The following is a 12,936-nucleotide window of genomic DNA, read 5'->3' as shown; positions in this document are numbered from 1 at the left end:
TGGGTCGATACGTAGATGGTTTACATTAACCAATTTCCGTATATTGTGCTGGAGCCGAACTTCACCATCTGGAGTAAGTATTTGAAAATCACTAACAATAGTGTGAGTGGTCTTTTTAGATTTCTGTTCATAATTTTCAAAGTTAAGTAACCTTCGCAAGTCAGTTCTGAAAAAATAAAAAAATTGGTTAGTCTTATATAATTATTTTTGTCAAAGAGATAACTTACGTGTAATCTGCAACTAATTCTGAATGTAGATTTGAAAAATCTAAGAATCTAAGAAAAATCTAAGAGACGCCACAATGAAGTTTCATAAGGAATTTCAAGAGGTTCCATCTAGGCATATTCGGGATCAATGAAGGGAAGGGTTTCACCCCCATGATCAGCACTTGACTCCTCTTTGTCTCCAGATTCAGAGGCATCATCTTCTTCTTCAGCATCGCTTTGGTTCTGAAAGGAAGTTTTGTTGGTTGAGCTGGTGGCTTCATCTTCATTGATCTCTTTTCGTTGCGGTTCTTTTGAAGTAGCTCGCTTTCTTTTTGTTGGTCGTCCTCTTCTTACGACAGGGGGTTCTTCAGACGAAGCGTAAGAAGTAAAATACTTAGTTATGTCTTTACAAGTATAGAATTTATCTTTCAAGTCCTGAGAAATTCCGGGCTTTTTTTTCAATTTTTCCATAACGGATTTTGAACCTAAAGATTCGAAAAAGATGTTAAAGATTAGATTAGATAAGATAAATATTAGAATATTAGGTTAGATTTTAACATAAGCTAAAAATATTGAGTACTTACCAATACCAATAAGGTAATGAGGCCAATCTTGAGTATGTTCTGGTCGACGCCACACTTTATCGCTGCCAGTTTTGATTTTATTCTTGGATAACACTTTGGGTTCATCTCTTTGCCGTCAACAAGCTCGACATTATCAACGTTAGTAACTGTTGTACGTTCAGCACCAGAATCTGGACCACCATCAGTCCTGAAATAACAGCAGAAAGACATGTCACAAAGTTAAAATGAAATAATGACTAAGTTAAAATAATGAAGTGTATTTACAACGCATTTCAGCTAATTTTCCCGTTGTAAATTGGCTATATCTTTGCTCCTGAGTGACCTAGAGGTTAGATATTTTGTTAATGGAAATTTGGGCGATACTCAATTGTCATATTTCAAGGTCAAGGTCATTCAAGGACATTGCGTTATTTGACCTCTAATTGATATTTGGAGGTCATTTTCTAAGAGTGCAAAAATTTTCATATTGGTTGATGCTTACTACGCGTTGGTATCTTAAACCGTTGAAAAGATAAATGCACTTTTCTTAAAACCAATTGATCGACACAGCAATGTGTAAACACCCATATCTTTTGATCAGAATAAGTTATGAACATGTCACTACCATCAATCAATATGAAATTTTTTGCACTCTTAGAAAATGACCTCCAAATATCAATTAGAGGTCAAAAAACGCAATGACCTTGAATGACCTTGACCTTGAAATATGACAATTGAGTATCGCCCAAATTTCCATTAACAAAATATCTAACCTCTAGGTCACTCAGGAGCAAAGATATAGCCAATTTACAACGGGAAAATTAGCTGAAATGCCCTGTAGTGTTAACAATAAACAATGAAAGTTCAACAATTAAGTCAAAATAATTTGAACAACACAACTTTGCGGAGTTCAAAAGATAATAATTAAGCTGTTTTGCCCAATCCTCGCACTGAATTAAGCCAACTACTCAGTACGCGCATGCTCAGTTAGAGTCAGTGTCTCCATCTAGTTTTTTCAGAAGTAACAAAAGCAGATGCAACTCTTCAGCAGAGAGTCTGTACAGCTGTACAGAAATTGCGCAAACCCGAAGTTGCCAAAAACAACACAATGGATAAGTTTCAAATCAATTATAAGTTTTAAACCGTTTGATTGAGGCTTTAGTATCAGTATTAGGCTTAATAATGATTGGCATTGAAAAGATTCAAACGAACTTGTGGTGCCTGTGCTGGTTGTGTGTCCTGTGTTCTCATGCACGCGGGAGATATCACCATTGAAATCCCCGACGAGCACAATCCCTTTCACTGCTGGTCGTACTCGATTGTCACCATCATAACCTCCACTAAGTAGCCTCGCAAGCACACACCAAAGATATAACCAAAATTCGTTTTTAGGGTTGCTAGGGGACCTAAGTACATTGCTGAAAGCAATTCCATCAGCTCCTACAATTGCCTGAATTTCAAGCGGAAGCTTGGTTGGGTAGAAATAATGGTGGTCTTGGTCAACTCTACGAAATTCAATCATCGAATCTCGACCTGAGAGGTGTCTGTTCAAGGGATAAAACCTATTTGGACAGTCTCCTTCCGCACGCATTATTTCCGGAATTTGGACATTGGAGGACACTTTGTGGCACTTCCTGAAATCCTAAAAAATGAGATTTTCACCATTGATGAGGCGTCTATTAATACGCCCTCGAGTTGTTGTGTATGCGATTGGCCCACAATTAAATTAAAAGTTGAAACATCATACTCCATGATAACAAATTTAAAAAAACACGTGAAAACTTAGCTTTTGACTTGCTCAGAGCCGAGATCAGCTGCTTTTTTAAATGAGCTTGATAGCAGTACCAGGAAAGACGTTTTACAGGAAGTAGCTGGTGAGCTTGTTGACTCAATGAATCGGAAGCGAAGGCCTATAACATGTGAATGCTATTTGAGAATTTTAACGAGTGTTATCTCGCGGCCAGAGGTAATGGAAACAGATTGTATTATTAACTTGTTTTAACCCGAAGAATAATTTTTCAGTTACTAATGTAATCATACGTTTTTTTATAATTTCATACTTTCATACTCTTCTGCACAGCATTAGCACACTGTTGTTGGTTTTGTGCAAATCATGTTAAGCCAAAGCCGAAAATAGTTGTACTGACTAACGGTGAATAAAAGCAAAATTTTGTTGACTACTTTACATTTAATTTAATTTTCAATGAGAATTGGTTCTAATTTTCAATTTCTTCAAACACCGAACCGATCTGGATATTCTACAATTCTTCTTTTTTTACAGTTTGGTGGTTTCACCTTGCCCTTGTAATTTTGAGGGTTCATATGGCGAACAACTGTCCATTTATTACCTTTTTTGCACGTGTAGGAGCAGTATGGACACTTATAAGTTTTGTTAGCTCGCTGTGGCAGCTTCAAGTTTGTTGGATTATGCAAAACAATGTTTTGTCGCTATCATGAGACCAATATATTGTGTCTGATTGTCAAAATATCGTCCTAAAGATGAAGAAAGAAAGAATTAGTTCAAGTTGAAAATAAAAAAAATAATAACTCACCCCACTATATTGCAATGATGCGTTTATTTCGAAGCCACTAGCCAATAACGCTGCGAATCGGCACAGATCGACTCCACAATCGTATCCATTGTCCTGTTGCGGAATATCTTGCTTGTTGATTGCTGACTATTCGTATTGTGGAAATCTCTTTATGAAAAAATTATGTGAGGCCTTCAACATTCAATTTCTTTGTCTTATGACTATGTCTTTTGTTCTCTATTCCTATTTCCAGGACTTATATTCCTTGGTATGCCTAAGTTTATTGCTTCTGGTTTACATGACAAATAATCAAATAGTGCCGGAAGGGAAGGGGTCCAGAAAAGGTACAATCAACGTTGAAATATCGTTTCTTGGTGATACCTAGGTTTGGTGATTGGTGTTTGGTGATACCTACCTATTTACAGAAAATTTTAAATGCCCACGAAAAATTTTCGCTTAAAACAACTTACTCTATCGCCATTAAAATCATTGACGTATTGAGATTCATTCATTTAGTACATCCATTCCGATATCAAAGCATCTATTTGATTGTGATAATCATAATTTAAGCTCCTCTAAATTGACATCCTGATCATCTAAGCCAAATGAAGATTTAGATGTCCATTTAGAGGAGCAAAAAGATTATTCAGATCAAGAGGAGCAAGACGAAAACGAAGCTGTTGGAGGTAGAGAAGAAGACAAAGATGAAGTGATGAGATGAGTGTTTGAATCCGGAGCTCTTAAACGTGGAGATCTTTTCATTGCATCTAAATGTTCGAATACTTATTTATCATTCTCGCGCTAAAGTAACCGAAGGATGCAAGACTACTGTTGCACAACTTAATGAGATTCCTCAAATTATTTTGAGTAAAAATATAACGTATTAATATTGTAAAGACATAAAGATGCCCGAGAAAAGAAAGAAAAAGATAAAAGAAAAAGGAATAACTAAAAATGAGAAAAAAAGACACACTTAATGATAAAGTTAAGATGCTTTATTGTTGAATACTACTTTTTACAATCTTTTACTTCAGCTTCTAGCCTCCGCTACTGTTCAACGGCCAAGATAATAATTCCCTTGTTGCCAGGAAAAAAAATAAGGGAGATAAAGAAGAACATCTTGAGTGCAGATGTTTGCCCTTAGGCTATAGCAGGCCATAAACAACAAGAAGGGGGGAGAATAGAAAAGGAAAGATAGGAAAAAAAGGAATGGTTTATGGTTGTAAACAGTAAACAAGTAGTAAACAAGTAGGAAAGAAAGGGGGAGGAAACTCTAGCTTCACAATATGCTGTCTTCACATTGTAATCATGACTGAAATGTTTGTAACTAAGATTGCAAATTGCATGTATGTTCTTTCTATCAAACCTATAATAAATATATCAATTCTATAATAAATTGCGAATAAAGTAATCGCTCAAGAAATAATTTCTTTATTAAAAGTTTCATTTATTTAAATTGTATCTAAATTCGATTTAGATTGTTGAAGATGCAACAATTCATCAAAAGTACAAATAAAAGCGAAATAAAAACAATACGATAAAAAACTCTATAATTTTCATGGAGCCATTCGCTAATTCAACCAATTACACGGTCGAGCCTGGATCAATAAGATATCTAACCTTCTAGTCGTTAATATCTCCCTGAGCTATAATCAAACGGTCCGAGTCGGAGCTTTCTCCATCACTGACACTATTAGCTCGGTGGATGGCTGATATTGTATCATTACGAGATTCCGTGTGCGACGATGATGGTAGCAGGTGGTCTAACGGGGCGTCCGTATTACTGGGGTGACTATTATCTCCTGCTATTCTATGCTTGATTTAGGAGTGATACAACCCTGCTGTTAACTCATGGGGAAGTCCCGTAGTTATGGTAAAAAGAAGACTGTAGGACAACGAATGTGCATCAATCTTCGCAAAGTTAGATTAAAACAAGGTTTAAAAAAGGAAGACAAATTGTGACCATTTTAATACCAGGAGTGCAATGAAGGTGCTTAATGAATGTAACCATCTCAATCAAATTAACAAATCTGATTTGGTTGCAATTATCGAGCTAAAGCACTTGTTGGAGTTAATTGTATTATATTATAATTTAGATATAATTTATTTATAGTTTAATTTGCCTCTTTCTAAGCCCAAAATATCAAACAAAAAGGTCAAATTTGTCACCTTATGACCATCAACTATCAAAGTTTGAATAGCTTTTCCATCGCTCAAATAGTTTAAACTTTTAGCATTTCTATTTAAAAGCAAATACAATTTCAAATAGGTTTAGTTGATTTTCAAGTCTATTAATGGATGAAATGGAACCAAATTTACCAAAATTCAATGAATTGTCGAAGGTTATTCCAAAAACTTTAAATCTTTGTCCTTGCCGTTCGTTCGACAAAATATTTGCTAAGTTTCATTGTCGTGCTCAGAGATAGTGTTAAGCGTTACACTTTGAAATGCAATTCATAGCTCTTTGTATAAAGGTTAAAATAAGGTGAATATGGCATACAAGATCATTGAAAATGTCACTTGAGCCTTCATCTTTGCATGTGAATAAAAAGCACTCATTAACTGCCATTGCTATTCATTGAACTTGATGTAAATTATCAATTACAAGAGTTTAATTCAATCTTGTCTGAGCTTATAATTGTCTGGATCTGATAATAAAATTGGGTAAGGTCCTAGGATTGGTAACACTGGCGTGGCTTCACAAGACTTTTAAATTTTTATCCAATGGAATTAACTCTGAGTTTCTTGGTGAGTTGAAGTTTTATTGACACTCTTAAATTCATTGATATTTAATAATAGTTGATCATGGACAGTCTTGAATAAAAAATAAAACAAGAAAACGCAGTTAACAAAAGTAAAGGGTAAGGGTGCTTGAAGGGTTAAGGAAATGAAGGTGACAAAGTGATGACTGATTACTTTATAATATCCTGGTTTTTCTGGTAGAAGACTATGGCATATTGACGGGTTAATCATTATTATTGCAAGTGAGTAAAGCATGGTTGACTCTAATTTCTTCGCCGATCTAACTAGCAAAATCAACTATAATTTAATATTATTGAATTTAAGAGTTTCAATAAAACTTCAACTCACCAAGAAACTCAGAGTTAATTCCATTGGATAAAAATTTAAAAGTCTTGTGAAGCCACGCCAGTGTTACCAATCCTAGGACCTTACCTAAAATTGTTTTAATAGCTAAAGTTATCAAGATTAGTGTTGTAATGAATATGAAAACAATGCGATTTGCAAATTAATTGATTTTATTGTCAACTTTTAGTCTAAATTTTCATTAATATTAAAAAATTTTAATTCAATTGTATAAATTCAATTCAAAGTCAATCCAGATTGATCTAATTGTTGTTGATGGTTTACTTTGTGGCTCTCTTGTAAATCCTGGTTGCAACAGCATCTTTACATGTACAAACCTGAGAAAAGGCAGAATAAATGATTTGTTAATTGTTAATCAATTGTGATTTATGGGGTGAGTTCAAGTCTACAATTCAATTGAATGTGTGATTGATAATTTTAGGCTCAATTGGCTGTTCAAGTGGCTATAAATGATGGTTAACTGATTTAATATAACACGTAATTGATAGCAATTGCTGAGTGGTCTAACAAGTCAATATCAGCGATTATTAAATTTTTATTAGACACTTGAATCAATTAGACTTAAAGATCAGCATTCAGTTCATCTTCAGATTGAATGATTAACTGATTAACGAAAAGATTTGGTTAACCTTAAAAAGCCAACAATTGAAATTTTCCAGCAATGAAAAGAAGCTCAATTTTAAAGCAAATTTTTGAGGCGTATTCAAGTTGACTGTTGAACCCTCGATTTAACTAGCAATTAAATTATCAATAAAATGGTCGATAGTCAATCAATTTGATTATCAATTGAATTGCAAATTATGAAACGGTTCTAATCGATAAACCTTTGGAGTCTGGTTTTACTTACAATTTTCAGCTCATCGCCATTGAATTCCCGGACAATTTTTGCTGGTGGGTCACTTTTTTGCTCTTCAATGAATTTATTTCCATCTTGAGTGATTACACACTGAATAATGAAATTAGATTAGAGTCTTGAAATGGCTGAGATTGTTTAACCCAAAAGTAACCAGAAGTTGCCTTCAAATTGTGGGTTAACAATCTTTGGGTTGTCTGGGTTTCTGGCTGTTTTGTTATTGATTTTTAGTAGTTGATTTATATTGATTTATTAACTTACTTTGCACAAAACTCCGTCCATTCGTTTCTGTTCAAACTCTTCACCCAATTTGAATTTAATTTCAGTTGTTTTAAAGGTTGAAACTGATTTAAAAGTGAAAGCATCTTCACCGTCTTTGGCTACATGGAAAGATGGTTTAAGAGCTCCAGCGGTTTTACGAAGGATCATACCAACACCTAAATAATATTGGTTGTTAGTAAATTGTTATTTAATTTTGTTATAAAATGGGTTAAATGATTACTTACCTAAAGCTTTCAAGAAATCGTCAAAGTTTTCACTTGTAACAAGATTGTAATCGCCAACAAAACCGTCCGACATTTTGATTATTGGATTCGTGGGTTGAGTAAATCACAGTTTTTATGTATGTCTTTAACTGAAAAGAAACTGGTAAAATAATGAAAAGTTTTAGCTTGATGAAGAGGCAAAGATGATAATTATGATGATTACAATGTGAAGGATGAGTGATGATAAGTTGATGATGAATCAATAAAAGATTGATGTGAAAAAATGATTGATAAAAATGGATGATAACTTGAAAAATTGGCTGAAAAAGACTGAATCCGTCTAATCAGAGTGATTATGTACAAAGTCTCTCACCTTGTTGGTTAAGCAGCGCATAAAGGAGTGAATAAGGTCTACAAGAAGGAGGAAGAGGAAAGAGCAAGACGTCGACAAAGATGATGAGGATGATGGACGTGATGATGGTAGCAAGAAGATTAGGCAAAGACAAAGAAAAATGGGAGAAAAAAACAGACCAATTTGGGTCTAAACGAGCCTTTTCTCATCCCAACAAAACCCTTCACTTATCCAGACCTTTTTTTTACTGTACAAACCCATAAATCTTTGGTCTATGGCAAAAGTAAAACCAGAAAATCTGGTCATTTCTGGAAGCAAGCTGCAAGTGTTATAGAATCCAAGGTTTAGCCATTCATTTGTTTAATAATCAAATGACATCTATTTTGGGTTAATCCTGGTTATCTGGTAACTTTATTAAAGGATCGCTTTCTGGTTGTTGCTCATGTTTCCGTAGCAATTTATCCTTGATAAACAACGATAATGCTTATTTGGATAGAGATTTAATAAAATAATTTTAATAAACTATCAACTTTTTATAGTTACCGGTAATAAAGCCCATTAAGTTGTACATTTAGATGAAAGCAATTACCATTGTTAATACCTGTTGTATTACAATTGGCTTGATTATCGTATTGTGGAAACTCTAAATTGCATCTAAATTGTGGTAAAATTAATAAATTACATTCATATAATATTATTGAATTTACCGGTGAAATCGTTTTGGTTTTGCTACAAATAAGATAATCTTGGATTACGGCTTATGAATGCATTTACATTTTAATGAAGCTGATCTGGTAAACAGGATTATAGTTATAATCTTAGTTTTAGGCAATTTTTGACCGAATTTTATATTAAAATTAGGTTGTATAAATGATTTAGAAAGATGATTAAATTTACAATTTAATCACGTCAAGAAAGCTCTTGGTTTTGAATAGCTGGCTGTGAGTCAAGTTATAAGCGATCATATGGCTTATAGTACTTTGTGGGCATTTTTTTCTCACTCTGATCATTGATTGTTTCCTTGATTTATGAGTGCCAAGTTGATTGTTGTGTGAATAATTTAATGAGTTAAAAGATACTGGATTTACAATTAAGGATAACAGTAGCCGGTTTTGACCTTGAATGTGATCTGTGAATATTACTGATAATGTAATGCAACAAAGAAAGCCTGAGAATCCTGTTTATTATTCCATTTATCAACACTTATTATTTAGTGATCATATGATTGATTGAAATTGCAATTGACAAATAATGTATAAACAATCAGCTTCAATTAAAATATATAAAAAATGAGCAATCAATTGTTGAAAATATTGCGAACGTGATTTTATTCAGTTTAAGGAGGAGTTAGAGTCTTCAGTTGAAGATTGTTTTTTTACGCTTCTGGGTTATGTTCTTCTTCCCATTAACCTCAACCAGCTATCTTTTTCCATGTTTTGTTAATCATCATTCATTTTTTTATAATCCAACAAATTGATTGTTATTATTTTACCTGGTTAATAATTGTTAATAATTATGAATTTTCCTACAGTCAATAATCCTGAGGTAAGTGGAACCATTTAGATATATTTCCCTGGCTTTAGTGAGTTGAGTGAACCTTCTTTCACTGTTGGCCCTTGTTGACCCTCCAAATGTCATTTTTGTTTTGGGTTCAGTCACTTATTTCTTTCACTGTTTCTTATTGTTGATACAATTTCTCAATTCTTTCCACAGACAAATTCTTCCAAACATGATTGGCCAGAATCAGAGTAAGTAAATTTTCATTACCAAATTAACCACAACCACTAACATTGGGTTCCTCATTATTTTACTATAATATCTGTGATTGTTTTGTTTGAATAGTCCATGTCTTTGTTGTCAACTATCTTACATCAACAATCTTGTATCAACAATTAGTATTAGACCTGAATCACTTATTGTTAGGGTTAATCTTTGTCTAACCAAGTTTAGGTTATGCAGTGTTTAACAATATCAAAGCATTTATCCATCTTGACTGATGATAAATGTTTCTTTCTCTAATGATAGGGCTTACTCAGTTAGTATCTTGTTGATCCCGACCTTCTATTCCTCTTGTGAAATCTGAACTAATCCTATTCTCTTAAATTACAGCATATGGTCGGAACATTCGTATGGATTTGCTCAAAGCAGGCATTTTCGACCTTTTGGTAACGGAGCAGGGTCTTTATCTGGTGTTTTAATGGTAGAGGAACCAGTAAATGAGGTAAGCTATTGTTGAGGTTGAAATATGAAGACATTGTTACTCAATTTAGTCTAATTTTATGTAATATCAATTCAGTTTTGCTGAGCCTCTATTTTCCGATAGCTAAAGATCCCTATCTAATCCTACTCAAACATAATGTTTGTATAATTTGGGTGAAGACTGGTGTGGAGGTGAAATTTTCAGTGAAACAATGGTATTAATCTTTAGTATGCCCAACTATTGTTACCCAAGTGATCTCTTATTGAATTTTGACTTTCATTAGCCTCAGTTTTTTGTTTTCATATTCAAAAATTTCAACTTCAAATAGGGTCAGATTTCATACTTCCAGGGTTATTGAACTTTTGTTTTTCTGGATCATCTTTTGGTTGAAAACTCCGCCACGATTACTAATTTATGTATTTCATTTGAACTTTCAGAGAGATAGAACACGTGAATCCCCATCGGATACTAAACAACTTATCGATATTGTCCGTGAATTAAAGAAAAGTAATGATGAACTGAAAGCAACTAATCAATTGCTAAGTCAGAAATTGGAGCAAACAAATCAACTAGTTCAACAAGGATTCAAGACGATCAAAGACGCTTTAAGCAACATACCTGGACAAATAAGCCAAAACTTAAACACTTCAATTGTTCAAAACTCTCCAGTTGGCAATATTGACTGGCCAATACTTCAATGGACTCGTACATCTGAATCATCTTCCATAATTTCATCTCTTCCAGAGGATTTAGCTGATGAGGTAGACGATTTAACCTTCAACAATCAACTTCAACCTCAACCATGTACATCACGAGGCTTAATTAGATCTTCCACTGACAATCAAGAGGAAGTTAAAAAATTAGCAAAAGCAATGAAAGAAAAATTTGGCTTTGAATATGATGATAAACTTGACTTCGACTTATGGTTACGAAAATGATTTCTTGGATTGTATATTTAACAACATAATTTTATATCAAACATCGTTCTGCTTAATAATATTAGAGCTATGACAAAATTTTGATCATTTGTTTGAATTTTAATTCTATCTGTAATCTACCTTAATGGTATATCATCCAAAATCTTTCATCTTAAAATGTTTCCCAACTATAACATTTGTGCCATTATTTCGTGTTGGAAAGATCGAAATTTTCTATTCATCATCAATTTTTTTGTGTCTAATCAAGTTCAGTTCTAATAGAAGTTGACTGATATGGATCCACATTGAATCGAAAGCTTGAAAATCGACACCTTTTTGTCCCAATCCATATTATTTGACAGAATCTTGCTTGATCTTAATGATGATGGATGAAATCTTTAGACAGATTCTCCAATCACAGTCAACTCATCCTCCAAATTTTAAAGTCATGTTTTTATTCAAATTATTCACAATTTACGATTGAACTTTGACTTGCATAAAAATTTTGTATCAGGGTTTGTATCAATGTTGAATTATGACCTCAAATAGAAGATTATTGAGATTGTAATTATGCTAATTACAATAACATAAGATTCAAATGAATACATAGATAATTTTGCGTTAGTTAGATGAGCAACAATCCTAACTGGCGATCCACTGGCTGCATCAATTTTAATTGGAAGTGAAGTAATAAGAAAACCTTTTTTTGGCAATTGTTTTATCGCGGGGCCAATATTTTCTAGACCATAAATATTATGCTCAGAAAGAAGTGAATGAGTAGAAAAATCTTTACTTGGCCCATTGTCGACGGAAGGGCCTTCAATTCCGATGCCATATAAATCTACTCCTCTCTTAATGAGCATCTTAACTGCATCAGTAGAAATGCCTGGAAAATTAAAGGAACCGCCAACATTTTTTATCCCAAAATATCTCTGTCTATTAGGCCAATGCTTGGACCAACCTGTCCGAATCAAAATAACTGCTCCTGGTTTTAAATCACCGATTGCTTCAATCCAGTCGTTTACATCGTCACCAGTGACAACGTAGTTGTTATTGGATCCGACTTTATTTGAAATATCCATTAGATAACCTGGTCTTTGATAAAGTCTTTCAATGGGAATATCAGAGACACCCCATTTATCTTTACCAAAGTGACAAGGAGCATCGAGATGTGTACCAAGGTGAGTAGGAGTCCAAAATGTATCGATTTGATACCTTCACAGTTAATAATGAAAATAAATTAATTGTAAATTGAGCCAAGAAAAAAAGTATTACATACCAGTAAGATGTATTGTCAATTTTTGCTAATCCACTGGTTATATTCATTGTGAACTTGTCTCCGGCCCAATCAAGAGTTATATTATTCACTGGATAGGTAAGATCCAAGATTTCACCCAAATCATTGCTCGATTCATGGGAAAATTTAGTTAAACTAGCAATTAACAAGATAAAAATTATTGAATACATTTTTCATACATAGATCTATGTCTGTTGATAGCAACAACTTTTACACATGTCTTCTCACACAAAACTCGTCTTATTTTCCATAGGAAAAGTTGTTGGGTAACTATTATTAGTAAGCTTACTTCAAGTTAAATATAAACTATTTTAAATTGAAAAAATGTACAGCATTTATCGCATTTTATCTACACAATATATGGCTTATTGTTGGTATTGATGGTTGATTGTTGGATTGGAAGGATAAGGAAAATTGTCTTTCGAGG

General features: G+C 33.5%; 3 protein-coding genes across 4 annotated transcripts; 1 reads left to right on the top strand and 2 right to left on the bottom strand.

Moving 5' to 3' along the window:
* Positions 1–6,539: 6,539 nt before the first annotated feature.
* LOC107360110 (fatty acid-binding protein) lies at positions 6,540–7,906 on the bottom strand. The gene is made up of 4 exons (XM_015926737.3): positions 7,765–7,906; positions 7,520–7,695; positions 7,253–7,351; positions 6,540–6,722 (listed from the first exon to the last, which is right to left on the bottom strand). Exons 1-4 carry the CDS (start codon positions 7,835–7,837, stop codon positions 6,666–6,668), a joined length of 405 nt encoding a protein of 134 aa, XP_015782223.2. The 5' UTR covers positions 7,838–7,906; the 3' UTR covers positions 6,540–6,665.
* Positions 7,907–9,495: 1,589 nt separating this feature from the next.
* LOC107359729 (uncharacterized) lies at positions 9,496–11,406 on the top strand. 2 transcript variants are annotated; one of them, XM_015926269.3, is made up of 4 exons: positions 9,496–9,640; positions 9,809–9,843; positions 10,205–10,316; positions 10,733–11,406. In XM_015926269.3, exons 1-4 carry the CDS (start codon positions 9,611–9,613, stop codon positions 11,231–11,233), a joined length of 678 nt encoding a protein of 225 aa, XP_015781755.1. In that variant the 5' UTR covers positions 9,496–9,610; the 3' UTR covers positions 11,234–11,406. The 2 variants fall into 2 exon arrangements, with proteins under 2 accessions (XP_015781755.1, XP_015781756.1); XM_015926270.3 differs by lacking the exons at positions 9,496–9,640; positions 9,809–9,843 and adding an exon at positions 9,869–10,130.
* A 240-nt stretch (positions 11,407–11,646) lies between these two features.
* LOC107359728 (uncharacterized) lies at positions 11,647–12,704 on the bottom strand. The gene is made up of 2 exons (XM_015926268.3): positions 12,492–12,704; positions 11,647–12,427 (listed from the first exon to the last, which is right to left on the bottom strand). Exons 1-2 carry the CDS (start codon positions 12,677–12,679, stop codon positions 11,746–11,748), a joined length of 870 nt encoding a protein of 289 aa, XP_015781754.2. The 5' UTR covers positions 12,680–12,704; the 3' UTR covers positions 11,647–11,745.
* Between the last annotated feature and the right edge of the window lie 232 nt (positions 12,705–12,936).

Source organism: Tetranychus urticae, chromosome 2 (assembly GCF_039701765.1).
Source record: "Tetranychus urticae isolate SD_2017Ah chromosome 2, NJAU_TeUrti_SD_1.0, whole genome shotgun sequence".
NCBI lineage: Eukaryota > Metazoa > Arthropoda > Arachnida > Trombidiformes > Tetranychidae > Tetranychus > Tetranychus urticae.
This window is presented reverse-complemented; position numbering and strand designations above follow the sequence as displayed.